This window comes from Triturus cristatus, chromosome 5_2 (genome assembly GCF_964204655.1).
Source record: "Triturus cristatus chromosome 5_2, aTriCri1.1, whole genome shotgun sequence".
Classification (NCBI taxonomy): Eukaryota; Metazoa; Chordata; class Amphibia; order Caudata; family Salamandridae; genus Triturus; species Triturus cristatus.
In genome coordinates this window covers 27,010,597-27,024,709 of record NC_140588.1, presented here as the reverse complement: position 1 = coordinate 27,024,709, position 14,113 = coordinate 27,010,597, and the positions used below count along the sequence as shown (strand labels likewise).

Genomic DNA, 14,113 nt, shown 5'->3' with positions numbered 1-14,113 from the left:
GAAAGACCTTGAGATAATCAAAAAAGTGGCAGGGCCAAGCCCTTTGTTATCCTTGATGGTTCTGAAACAACCGGGGCGGTGCGAATTAGAACAGATATGCACATCCCTAACAAGGCGATAAAAAAAGAAATCCATGACTTGAATGAGGGCAAGTGGTTTTCGATGTTAGATCTACATGCGGGATATCAGCAAATCCCACTGGATCAGGCTTGCCAAAATATCACAATATTCTCTACTCTCATTGGGCTGAGGAGATACAAAAGGTTGAATTTTGGGACCTCCTTCATCTCTGAAGGGTTCCATAACTTCATCAGGAAGACATGTCAGGAGTGTAAACTGTGAGTGCCAATATTCTCCTCTATCCCCAGACTGTCCATGAACACAACCTGTGCCTCAGGGCAATGATGAGAAGGCTAGCTGAGTGGAGCTCACCCTACGCCAAGAAAAGTGTATGTTCCTCATTGCCCGGGTGGAGTTCTACAGCTATGTCTTCTCAGGCGACAGCGTGAGCATAGATCCTCAGAAGGTGAAAGAAATTTGGGAAGCCAAAGCACTATCCAACATGACAGATCAGGAATTTCCTGGGAATGGCCACATATTGTGGTCAGTTCACTCCCTGACTTGCCACTCTGACAGAGCAGCTATGATTGCTTACAAAAAAAAGGAGAACCTTGGCAGTTGGGTGACTCCCATGAGGTGGCGTTCCAGGAGGTAAAAGTTCTGTTTAGCAACTTCACAATGAGGTATTTTGATCCTCAGAGGTCCACGTGTCTGGTGATTGACAGCCCAGTAGAACTGAGCGTAGTACTGCTGCAACAAGTGAGTGAAGATACATTGGGCCCTGTTGAATTTGGCAGCTGTACCTTTACTTAGACATAACGACGTAATTCACAAATAAAAAGAGAAGTATTGGCATTTACGTGGGGTGCCAGCACTTTCACGTGTACATACATAGGAAGTGATCACAGACCATAAGTCACTAGTTCCTATGTTCATGGAGATGCCCCATCTGACCTCCCTGTCCCCTCCCATGAACTGAAAGTTGGGTCCTGCAGCTAAAAAGATACCATTTCACATTTAAATACCGACTGGGGTATCATAACCCAGCAGACTTGGCCATGTCTTTCCTATATAGTCTATTGTCGTTTGTCTTATGTTAGCACGTTGTAGGCCACTTTTGCTTTGTACACTTTACCAAATATCATGCTTGTTTTTCTGCCACTTTTTATATTCACACATTGTCAGCACGTGTTTTTGTATTTTGCTCTTTTCCTAGATAAGATCAAACACCTTTGCCCCTTGTTATTCACTATGGTCACACACTAGCACCTAGACATAATAGAGAAACCCAGCTACTGTTTTTGAACATGTGTCATATAACCCTGGACGTGTTGTTTTAAAAACAGAAAGTGGAGACTTGCAGACAGAACAAGTGTCCTGAAACGAGAGGGCTGCGTCAGCTGAGATTTATAGCAAATATCTATGTATGCTAAGGCATGAGGTTTGCCACTAAAAACAGAGATCTATATTCTATAATCACTTAGCTTTTGTAGTGAGGGTGGGTTTAGGCAAATCTGTCAGCTAGTATGACAGAGCTTTTCATTGTATATGGTTTGCTAATCATGCTACTGACCTGTATTTGCTTACTAGTTGTAGCACAATTGTTGCATATTAGAGCACAATAGTTTAAATAAATATTGTCAGCTTCCTTTGTGTCTCTTTTCTATTTATTGTGGACAAGTACGAGTGAAAGAGCAAAAGGTGGTGACTTGCTACTGCGATCCCTGAGAGGGTTGTGTTCTGGGGTACCAAATCGCTTGTCTCTCTGGAATGGTTAGGAGGGCAAGTGAGGCACTATAAGCTAGTCAGATTCGGGCCCATAGATACTGATGTGGTATGAGACTCAGTCATTACATACTGATGTTCTATGGTCCCAAGCATAGTTCTGTCCCTGAACAGAATCACTGCAACAACTTCCCTTCACAGCACCCAGCTCCTGGGGTTGCCAACCTGACTGAAGATGCTGAAGAGCACATACATTTCATTGCAGACTTAAGCTGCCCAGAAGCACAGAGATAGCAGCTGCATTACTGGAAGATGAGTGTCTCCAACTGGCCCGGGGGGCTGCCATCAAAAAAGCATGAACTCTGTGGAGGTGCTGTGGAGAGCCCACTCACTGACAATGAGGTCCTGCTGAGAAGATCCTGCAGTGTCATTCCTAGGATCCTCCGGGCCCAGGTCAATCAGCTGGGGCATGCAGGGACATTAGAGTATTGTAAACACCAAAGCCCGACTAGGGCAGAAGCTCTGGTATCCTGACAAAGACAAACAGGTAGAGGGAATGGTAAGAGCATATATGCTGTGCCAAGTAACCAGAAGTAAGGAATCATTAGCGCCAGTGACCACTGAAGAACCGTGCTCACAGTCTTGGGAGAACACAAGAAAGGATTTCTGCGCATTGCCCTATGGTGATGATAGACACCTACTTCAAGTTCCTTTTGACTGTTGAATCAACAGTTTTTGAGAAAGTGCATCCCAAGTTAGAAAGATTTTTTCCATTTTTAGTGTCCGCAAGCAGCTGAAGAAAGAAAATGGCCCACCATTTCAAGGCCATGAATTCTGTAAATACTAGGCCCGACTTGTGGTGAACCACCGAAAGAGCATGCCTCGGGCGTCAGAATGCTTCATGTGTACCCTTAATAAGACCATGTCAGTTAGGGTTGAGCAACAGCTAAATGTGGAGGCAGTGATTCTTCAGTTTCTGCTAATGTATTCCCAATCCCCACACAGTACCATCACCTGCTACGCAGTGGTCCCTATGTTTGGGTGACCTGTGGGCGACATGTTACCAGTGGATCCCTCATGTTTCTTAGTCCCACGCAATGCATCAGAGACTCATCAAAAAAGGATGAACAATAGCAGTCCAGCTAGCCACAAGGGGTGGGCCTACGCTCCAGCCCTGGAGTTGGGAAACTGTGTCTTGATCAAGGACAGGAATCCAGGAAGTTCTGCACTCCCTTTGAGTGTCAACTTCTGAGAATTGTTGCTGAAAGGGGATGATGGGCATGGCAAAAAGGAGTGCCCAGTTAATGACCTGCAACACGTCAGGGTTCAAGATGATACCAAGTCCTATCCCCCAAACTGTCGAGAGAGATGAGGCGAAGGTGGGACAAGGTCCAAAATGACCTAGACATGTTGGGATGGGACATTCCTGAACAACACTGAATAACCGTACCAGAGTAAATCTCAATGCTTGAGGAAAATCAGAGGGGGAGGGCAGTCAAAGAAGAAGACGTAGGTGTTGTATTACATTTATCTATGTCATAATTTATTTCCTAGCAACTGCATCCTAGCAACTGCATGCTTCCACTACGAGAATCCAGTCTGTTGGAATCGCGGAGATGGAGGCAGACGTGCTCTGGATGACAGCTGTTGGGGGTTGCTGTATTTTTATCTTATTAAAGCGATTCTTCAAAAGTTATTGAGATCCATTTCTTCAAAACTAGGCCCTGCATACAGTCAGGAAAACCCTCACACGTGGGTTGAGGAAGGAAGTCATTACAATCTTCGCCTGAGCCAACCTCCATCTCTAAGGTTATGAGACTATGCCTTGTACAGGGGGAGCTGAACCTGTTCAGGATAAAAAAAAGTCTGTGTGGTTGGAAACTTTATTTGTTTGGTGGAGGTTAATAAGGAATTTAGTGGAAGGAAAATAGAAGCAAAACTACACTACATTAATCACAACACGACACAAGCACTCTGGTGAACAGGCACAGTTACCAGAGCCAATAAATGGGACTGATTGGTGCACAGGCTGGCAGTTGCAACCCAACCTAGTCATATGGTGTGGTTCCTGCTACTCCCTGCTACTGAGCCTCATGCCAACACACCACAATTTTATGGAAATATTGAAGTAGTTTACATGCAAGTTATTTTAAGGATTTACATTTTACACAACATTTTGTATTTTTCTCTTGTGCATTTTAATTCACCAGAATTTCATTTTAGTACCAAAATAGGATTTGTATCAGCATGTAAATTGTATACATGAAAAGAATGTCAAGTAGCTACTATTTTTGAAACTGAAAAAAGCTAAAAATTAGCGCATCATAGATATCTGCCTGGGAGGGGGGTTGTTTGATGCTGGTCTATGTCTCTTTGCTCTCCAAAACAGGCCATTTCCCGAAGGTTTCATTGTACACTATGCAGCATCTCCTTCATTCCACTTCTGCTACTCTGATCTACCACAATCATTTCACAAAATTCTGGCGGCACCTGTGGCAGTCACTTCTAGAAGTAAAAATAGAGACAGAAAATGGACAGTTGCTTTTCCATACAGTAGGGACCACAACTGCTTGCCTTGGTAATTTATTTTACAGCTGGTCTTTAGCGCTCTGAGACACTGTATAAAATTGAAGAAATACCATAGCAAAGCAAAATTAAGACAATCATAGTCAAGAGTGGAATTCATACTTCATTGGATATGCTTATGCTCTCTCTGGTGATAGTCTGTGTTAATCCCTGCAGCCTCCGTGGTGTACAAACGGCCCAGAAAAGCAGTAGACAGACAGTTATATTCATATGAACACACTGCAATCAGGGTGATACACTCAAAGTGTGGAGCTCAAACGGATAATAAACCAGTATTATGCAGCCAGGAGCACATTCAAATCTGCCCTAAGACACTACCACAAATTGGTTTGGACCACCAAACGTGCCACTCTTCATCGATACCAGCACCAAGAAAAGCTAAGACATTTTCACCACTGTGAAAGATTTCAGCTCACTATTGGCTGCCTTCAACTTGATCACCCCCTCGCTGGACCTCTGAGACAATCCCTATCAACTGTTTAGCAACAAAATCACATCACAGTCTTTTACAACAAATTCAACCCACAACCAGACCAGACAATCCACGTCAAATACTTCCCGATCTAATCCAAAGAACTGCTGCTAACCACATGGAGATATAATGGCCTCATCCTCCTGGAAATCTCCGCAGCATTTGACACAGTCTTTTACTCCTCTTCATCCAACACCTACACAACATCAGAATCCAAGGCCACACATTCCTATTGATCTGCTTCTTTCTCAGTGGAAGGACCTAGACAGTCACTGGCAGTGTGTATCTCGAACATCTGCACCCTTATCTGCGGAGTTCTGCAAGGATCGTCCCTGAGCTCGACCCTCTTCAAACGCATACATAATCCCTCTAGTCAGCATCATCCGCTCTCACAATATCAACATCCTCTTCTATGTCGATGACATGCTGCAAATTTTCTCCCTCACATACAAGACGACTAGTACCCGGATTAAATTCAATGTCTCCATGGCTGAAATAGCCCACTGGATTAAGACCAACTGTCTAAAGCTGAACACTGATCAGACCAAAATCATGATCTTCAGGAAGAGCACATAACCTCATGCCGCACTCATATCACACCACCCCTGAAGGAGCTCCACTGGCTCTCCATTCACAAACAGCCACAATTCAAACTCCTCACTCACACTTTCAAGGCACTACGTAACACTGGCCCAGCATACCTTAACAATCGCATGTGATTTCACAAAGCTTCCAGACACATCCGCTCATCTGTACTCCTACTTGCGCAAATCTGCATATGGAAAACCAGGTCCGGCAATAGATTTTTCTCCTACATTGCTCCTAAAGCGTGGACTGACCTACTGCTACACAAAAGAGTCTCCTCCTCACTTCCTGTATTCCATAAGGAGCTGAAAACCTGATTTTCCGAGAAATCTCACTAGGCCCAAGGTGTGCCTAGACTCAAACCTGCTCAGCGCATGGATACCCTGCCGGGTGATAGTGCGCTCTACGAAACTGCATAACATAAACAAAGCAAGGCACTATTCCTTTGAGGTTTCTTGGAATGCAAATTAACTGAGCTTAAATTTGTTATTTTTTGGGGGGAAGTGACTGTGGTCAGCTGTGGAGACTGCGCATGTCGTAAGCTAGAGCTGGGCTTTCCCCAGCAGTAACCGGTAAGTCTATGGGTACAGAAAAGTGATGAAGTCCCTATGCTCCCCACTTTTTCAGATCCTGGCTATCAAGACGATACCTAGGTGTCTTTAAGCTCCACTAGGAAAACTTTCACAAGCATGGCAAAGCCAATAGGCATGGCTCTAATGTGGTAATACATGTAATCAGTATACGGCTATGCCCGTATGTACAGGGGTTAGCTTAGCCTTTTTGCTTTACCAATGAGCCTTTCGTTTATTGTCTTGTAAAGCACTGACTTGTCACCTAAAGTGTGACACCCCTTGTGTGTCTGCTAGCAAGGAGAGGTAGATGAGTAAGAAGTGGAGTAGCTGGTCTTTCTCTAACTTTCAGGCAACGGTTGGGTCTCGTGCACCTTGCATTTTGCTGTGCCTATTCTCTGCCTTCGTTTGATTCATTGATTATGTTAAATTTCATTTTCATCTCAATTTAATTTGATTTAAAACTTAATACAGCAGCATTGTGGCAGCCATAAAAGTTATTCATAGAAAGAAATTGAGAAGAACATTTTACATCATAACAATTTAAATAAAATTGTGACCAATACATAAAATGCCTCAGCAAAAAAGATAAAATATCTTGTGCAGTACCAAATTGCAGCAGCAAATCTCATCAGTGCATCGAAGTTCATGCCCGCATGGCAGCCTTTAAAAATGTGCCTACATTAAAAGACACTTCATCATTATGTAAAAGTAATATGAATCCAAGAACGGGTCTGCATTGATTTAGGCCATAATGGTACTTCTTTAAAATAGGGGTTTTAAACAACTTGAAATATTGTGAATAAAATTCACAGCAGAAAAAAAAATGAAGCATAGTCTGTTTAGAAGCATTGTCACACGGGCAAGATATGTAATCAAGATGCTGTGTATGGCCCCAGTGAAACATAGGTTGAAAATCCCGAAAAAAGGATTCCATCCCTATACAACTATAAACGGTCTTAACAAAACTAATCCAGGGGATTTGCAGACCTTTATCCAGGGAGAGGCAATCCAGTATTATGTCACTTGTTAGGGTAGACTCAGGGTTTTTCCCTATTGATAACCAGAGCAGGGCCAGCCAGACGCAGATCATATCTTTCAGTTGTCGCAGAGCCAATCCTTTCTGATTGATGTAATTGGCAGCAGAGATGGGAAGTGCAAGCAGTCTTCTAAGAAATCATTTTTTTTCTTGCTGGATTACCTTACAGTTGGAAATACCCCATAACTCGTCACCCTACATAGTAATTGGATGGGAATGGGATTTATACATTTTTAGCAGTATGTCTTGGATTCTACCACCCAGGGGTTGGGTAAGAAAGCAGAGGGACCCGTTGGACGAAGACAATTTCGTTCTATGATAAGAGATGTTAAAAGACCATGACCCTTGGGTGGAGAAATAAATACCTAGATAAGAGAAGGAGCTTGTACTGGTCAGGGTATTGAAGCCACTTGACATGGTTGATAAGGGCTTGCACTTAGGGCCACAAGGCATGATGTGGGACTTGGCAAAATTTGGTCGCAGGTCAAGGGAGGCCATGGAGTTGGTAAAGGCATGTAATAGGAGATCCAGTGGCCCAGGTGTGGTGCTATGAGCACTTCGTCATCCGACTACGAGAGGGCTGGGAGTGGGTTACCACTATTTACTGGGATTTCCTGAGTTGCGTCTAAAAGTGACGGATGGAGAGCATTCTGTAGTATCTTCATGTTGTGTTATTATGTACTATGATATCTTGTTCCTTCTCTGCGCATAACAAGATAGGATAATCCTGTCTTTTTATGTGCCGAGACTCCACAGTTGAAAAGTTACTAATAGTAAAATACCTGTGTGAATGTTGAAAATCGTAAACTTGCACAAAAGTGCAAGTTTTCCTTTGTGAATAACACCCACAGAGGCCTAGTACTTAAGATCAACCCACATTCACAGCGTTTGTCTTTTGTTCTTCAATCTAGTATGGCCTTTGTTGCATACATATATCTGTGATGCAGAAATAGTCTACTTCTTGGTAAAACAACTATAATTGGATACCAAATAATGTCTTAGATTATGAAGGCACACTATAAATGTGCACGTGTGTTCCATATGAAGGTTACCTCATGCTTTGTTTTCCTTCAACGAAGAATGTGATGGCACAATTTGAAGAACATAATAAACTGACTCTTTACAAAATGCTTTTAAAAAGAGGCATATGGAAAAAAAATGTAGTTGACGAATTTCTTTGGCTTTCTTTGCAGTTCTGTGATACTGACGACGCTACAGCAGGCACAGATTCAGAACACATTCAACAATTTTATAACCTTTTGACTGTTTCTATCGATGTGTCCAGGAGTTGGGCTGAAAACATTCCTGGCTTTCCAGACCTCACAAAGGATGATCAGACTCTGCTAATAGAATCAACTTTTCTGGAGCTGTTTGTACTTCGACTTTCGATCAGGTGGGCATTGTTTCTTCGAAAATAATGAGGATTGTTTCTTGTTTTCAGTAGAATGAGAATTTTTTTATTATTTTTTTTAATCCATGTTTTCATTTAAATTATTGCAAGTAAAAAAGGTAAAACAGCGCATTTATTGCAGATGCTCAGGTGCAGTTCAACCACAAGCACAGCTGAAGAGTGGCTTGCACCGATGCAAGCTATTGAATGCGCAGCCTGTGTACACAAACAGCAATGTAAGCTCCTCAGGCTCAGGTGTATTAAACACAATGGTGTTGAGGACTGGTGCAATGATTTTTAATTTCTGAGGCATAACATACATTTTCCTTCTGAAGCTTTCCGAACATATTCAAACAAACATTGGCAAAGCCATTTCCTCGCTCGTTTTTAATCAAAACAAATAGGTCTGAATTTTAACTGAAAATACTTTCCACAGCTATCAGCGTTGGTAGTTCATGTTTATAATACACTCTCAATCATACTAATTATTGTTTTCTCATTCGGCAACTTCCAAAGACACAAGATTTAGATAATTAGGAAACACAGAAGAAAGACAACAGCCATCTGTAGCATTTTGAAAAACTGCAATTGGAACCTTCCCAATGCAGGCTGCAGAACCTTACAGCAATTCCAGAGGTCCCTTGAGTCAAACACAAATCCTTTTTGTAGCAGACTGCAGTACCGGAGGCCAGTAATACAGGTAGGTACTTTCACTAAGCAGTCTGAAGTATCCCAAGTTGTTACTAGCAGCCACACAGGCATCCACTACTGATTGCTTAAATCTCAGTATATCAGAGATTTGTGACCACAGCAAATGCCTTTGAATGCCTTCTTGTGTTGAAAGTGGAAAGAAGGTCTGTTACAGAATACCAATTGCATATTAAAGGAACAAAGCTTACTAGAGCCCATTGTGGATTTGCTTGAAACAGCAAACCGCATGAGTTCTAAGTTAGTTAAAAAGATCATAACATTTCGATTGAAAGCGGATTAAAGAACACCACTTGTGACTTGCTTTCAGCTGCAGCCAATCATAAAAAAATTGGCAGTGACTATTGTTTGGAACAAGACGAGTCAGAAGGAGGAATTGGGGGGCAGCCGACAACCGGGAGGACGGCCCCCCGGGTAGATTGGGAGGGTGGTGCAGCCCATGAGCTGCCATTTTGTGTAGGGCTATTTTTGAAGCCCAATGCAGCCCAAACCTTTAGTTTGGGTCTTCATTCGGCTCCCTGTCACCATTTGAGGATCAGGTGACCTGGTGTCTCGTGACAGAGAGCAGTTAGGTGTTTTTCAGGAGTTTTGGGCTATTTTAGGGAGTTGTTAGCTTAACAGGTAGGGGAGCATGTTGAGTTGAAACAGTATTGAGGACTTACCAATTGGTTAGGATGTCAGCAGTAGGTCTGATAGTGGTAGAGGCGATACTACTTTTAAAGGAGGCGGGCATCTCAACCTCGTGGTCGGTAGCACTGTAGCAGGGCCTGCGACCTGGCTGGCCCGTAAGGCATTGCCACGTGTGCCCGTCGCAGTGTCCATCGATTGCCCCCATGAAAATGAAGGGAGGCAGCAGCGTTGTCACCTGACAAGGTGAGTGCGAGGGACCACTCCGTGTCCAGGAGAGCGGCCCCTTGTGGTGCTTGTAGATGGGGAGGAAATGCGGTCGGGCGGGCTGTTCTGCCTGAGCCTATCTTGGAGGTTTCTGGGGTGCGGTGTGAGCGGGGGAGAGGCGCATCAAGACAGGGAGGCCAGTCTGGTGGTGCGGGTTTGCACGTGACCAAAGCGGCCCGCACAGCTCAAAAAATGGAGCACGCACCCCCTACGTGGCTGCATGGAGGCCGCAACTGAAGAGGTGTACAGCATCCATAGACCCACCCACAGCGGTTATGCAGCAAGGCGGTACAGGCCCAGCAAAGAAGTGGGAGGAAGCCTTAGTGCTTCTCCCAGCTGGGGAGAGCAGGGAGATAGGGGCCAAGAGGGAGGGGGTGTAGTGAAGATCGTTACCTATATATGTACAATGCTAAGTTAGCACAACCGCGTTAGATGTTAGAAAGCCATCTTGCCGCTTTTGCTGCTTTTGCACACGACACTGTAGTCACATGTTATTAAATTGAGAAATGCTTGCTCGACTTTGCTTCACATGAGAACTGTCTGTTGTTCACATCCCAAACAGTGAGCAGCGACCTTGGTCTATACATAGTGTAAAGAAACAGTCTGGGTCGCTAGACGGTGCATGTTGTTGAGTTCAGGTTGATCGGCCCACTCTTTAGCCATAACACGCACGCAGCTGCAAATACCTGAAAGTCGGGTGCTTTTAATATTGCAGTGTTACATTTTTACATTACATTCGGAAGAAGAGCTTTCCCAGGAGCAGAGCCTAGCTGATCCTGTGATGTGATCTCACTGAGATGATCCTTACGGTATGGGGTTCCCCATTCAAGCCTAGAGACCTTTTACTAGTCTAATAATAATAATATTAGTTTGCTAGCGAAAGGAAGGTGGCTGAGATCCACTGTCATTTTAGTATGATTACTCCTTTCATTTTCTATGGTATTGTAACTATGCTGATGGTTTTAATTTTAATCATTTGTCTGCTTATGTTAGCCAAAGTACTGCATCTTAGGACACGAGGTTTATAAAATAAACTCTTTAAACTTTACCGTGTCTTTGTTTATTCTGTTGTGGACTGATATGAGAATAATAACGAACAGGTATTTCTGATTCCCACCATTCCTGAGAAATACACTAAGTCGCTTGTTCTGGGTTGTCTATACATTGGGACCGCCGAGCTAAACCTCGGATAACGAATGGGACACTGATGCTGGTCGGATAAGGGGTTCTGGGTTCTGAGGTGAGTTTTTGGTACACCACAATTCACTGAGGTCCTGGTTTCCTGTGCATAGTTCTGTGCATAAGCAGAATCCCTGCAACATGGCGCACCTAACGTTTGGTCTATTGATTTGAAACGCCTTAGTAGTGCTTATATTAGTCCACAACACCCTCACTCTAGTTTCCGGTTGACGGGAGTGATGGTTTAACCTACCTGTGTTTCGACTAATAGGTTCCTTCAAGTTTGATCATTAAAAAGGTTATTTTTACTGAACTCCAGTGCTACTGTTGATATCGTTGTTTCTCTTTAGTGTGTCCTGATGGCGGTTGACATAGCCGCGCATAGTCGTGCACCTCTACGCCGTCATTTGACGACGTATGGGGTGCCAGATGATGGGATGGCTTTAATTTTTGTGGTGAGCGCTGATGCGTCATACCCGTATGAGTTGTTTTACTCATGGGTGACTTTTCCGGTGGTGGATGACGATGATACGTTTCATACCTATACTGCCACACAGCTGCCTGCGGTCTATACCCCGTATAGGACACAAGAAATTCCAATCTCTGCCTGGCAGCATACTATTTGGTTTAATGGCGCCCTTCCCCATGCGATTGCACCGGCGAGAATGGGCCCGTTGTCTATTGCAGGGGCCACATGGCCGGTGCTGGCCGGCTTTACGCCTCATCCCCGCTATCTCACTGTGGTGGTGGCTGAGTTGCGGGTACTACACACAGCCCTGATTACAGTTCATAGGGCTTTACTGCAGTACGTGTCACGCAACGTACAGGTGGGGGCACCTGCTGTTGCGGGACAACCAACGGACCACCACGCGGTGGTTATTAGTCCTGTTATGGTTAATTCGGTGGTAGGCAAGCGCCCCCAAAGTAAGGATGAATTTCCTTATTGGCTTGCTGAGAAATTTGACCAACTGGAGGCGGTTTTTCCGCATACCACTCCTGTGGAGAAACACAGGATCCTCACCATTACTTTGCCGAAAGACCTGGTCCCGGATATGGCCGATTGTGACAACTGGGGCAAGGTCTTTGCCGCGACCTATTCGAAGTGCTATGGCACTCTGTCTATGTCTGTGCTGCCGTCCGTCATCAAAAAGGTTCAAGAGAATCACGGTGCGGAGGCTGCTATTGAATTGGTAATGAGGCTAGTCGACAGCTTCGATGTGGTATGCTCCATGGTAATGGGCAACCTCAAAGGAGATGCCATGCAGTTCCAAGTTGCAAATATGATGGACCGCGTGGATGACGCCGACAAGCCCAAGGAGTTTGCTAAAATAATTGCGAAGGCATATAGGACCGTGGGTCGTAGTGCCTTGGGTGTAAAACCGACTGTGATCATTCCTGATATAGTACAGCAAACTAAGGTGAGCTCGTCTACTAAAGACGAACGCCCAAATTTTCCTAAGCAAAGTTGGAGAGCAAAGAAACAGGGGAAGCAGCAACAGAAACAGGGGTCTCGTCCTGCCTCACCCGTACCGTCGTCTAACGAACGCACATATGACCTGCGCGATCGATCTCTTATTAAGTCACCTGATAAATTTCAGGTTTCTGAACAACGCTCTCCTCGTTCTTCACAGGAAACATCGGCTTCACAATCCAGTGGCGGAGACCGTGGGAAAGGTAGGGGTGCCCAAGGTCGTGAGCAACCCCGCCAGACTGATGGCAAAGGCAAGCAGGAAGAGTCTGCGCGTCAAGGACCCCCGTTTCAGAAGAAGAAAGTTGCTGCGCTAACAGCGAGGTATGCCACAGATGGTACGGACGCAGCTTCAGAACCTGACATGGGCACTAACGCTGCTCGACAGCGCGGCGGAAGTTACAGTAGTGCGACGAGCACTGCGTCCATATCTGGTGGCGACAGCAACTGATACATTCGTAAATATTGAAACTACTGACACTCGCATGGCTCCCCCAGATAGACTGTATAAAATAGTCCTTTTAATTGAAGGTGACATACAACGTACAATTCAAGGTTTTTTTTGGGATAATCTGACCAATTCCTATGATATTCTATTGGCGGAGGCAGATTGGCCCCCGGCTTTCGTTTTAGATGCTCCTAGAAGGGAGGTGATGATCCTCCCGTCCTTTGCGCACACAGTGCCGAAGGTCCAAGCTAAAAAGTATGCCGAGGAATGGGCTCAGGTGCTCGCACCTGAGTTATTTCAAAATCAGGTTGGCTGGGATAAATCGTCTCCCAGCCATGAGATTCCGTTGCGGACTACGCCCCAGCCACAACCCCAATACCCCATGCGTCGCGAAGCAAGACCTCACGTCGCGTCAATCCTTGAACAATTGGAATATCAAGGAGTAATCAAAACATGTGTGTCACCAATGAATAATCCTTTATTCACTGTGACGAAGCCCGACGGGTCGTACTGCCTAGTTTTGGATTACCGGCATTTAAACTCTCATTGCCGGACATGCGCAGTACAAAATACCCACAGTTCGGCCCTCGTCGATAGTCTCGTGAGAAAAAGGTTTAAAACCACACTTGACATTTCCAATGGCTTTTATAGCCATAACCTGTCCTCTCGTAGTAGTCAGTGGACGGCTTTCACCTCGGGTGGCAAACAAAAACAATTCAAAAGATTACCGATGGGCTATAAGAACAGCCCCGGTGTCTTTGCCGCTCGCGTGGTCTCTCTGTTAGAGAGCATAGACCCAGATGCTTACTCGTATGTGGATGATATTTATCTCACAGATGACGAGTTGGAACCGCATCTCCGTCGAGTTGATCGCATTATTGTTTTATTTGCAGACTTCGGTTACAAATTCAATTTTGCGAAGTCTCACATTGCGGAATATACAGTGTTGTTCTTGGGATACGAACTCAACAATGAAGGTCGAGGATTGGC

At 44.6% G+C, this 14,113-nt stretch overlaps 1 protein-coding gene across 1 annotated transcript in view; it reads left to right on the top strand.

Annotated features, from left to right (window-relative positions):
- The window catches only part of LOC146822610 (nuclear receptor subfamily 4 group A member 3-like), a 457,521-nt gene that overhangs the window by 12,678 nt on the left and 430,730 nt on the right, over positions 1 to 14,113 (top strand). Inside the window, exon 3 of the mRNA XM_085608549.1 lies at positions 8,230 to 8,429. Coding sequence (XP_085464675.1) covers positions 8,230 to 8,429 — 200 coding nt within the window. The remainder of the gene's footprint in view (positions 1 to 8,229; positions 8,430 to 14,113) is intronic.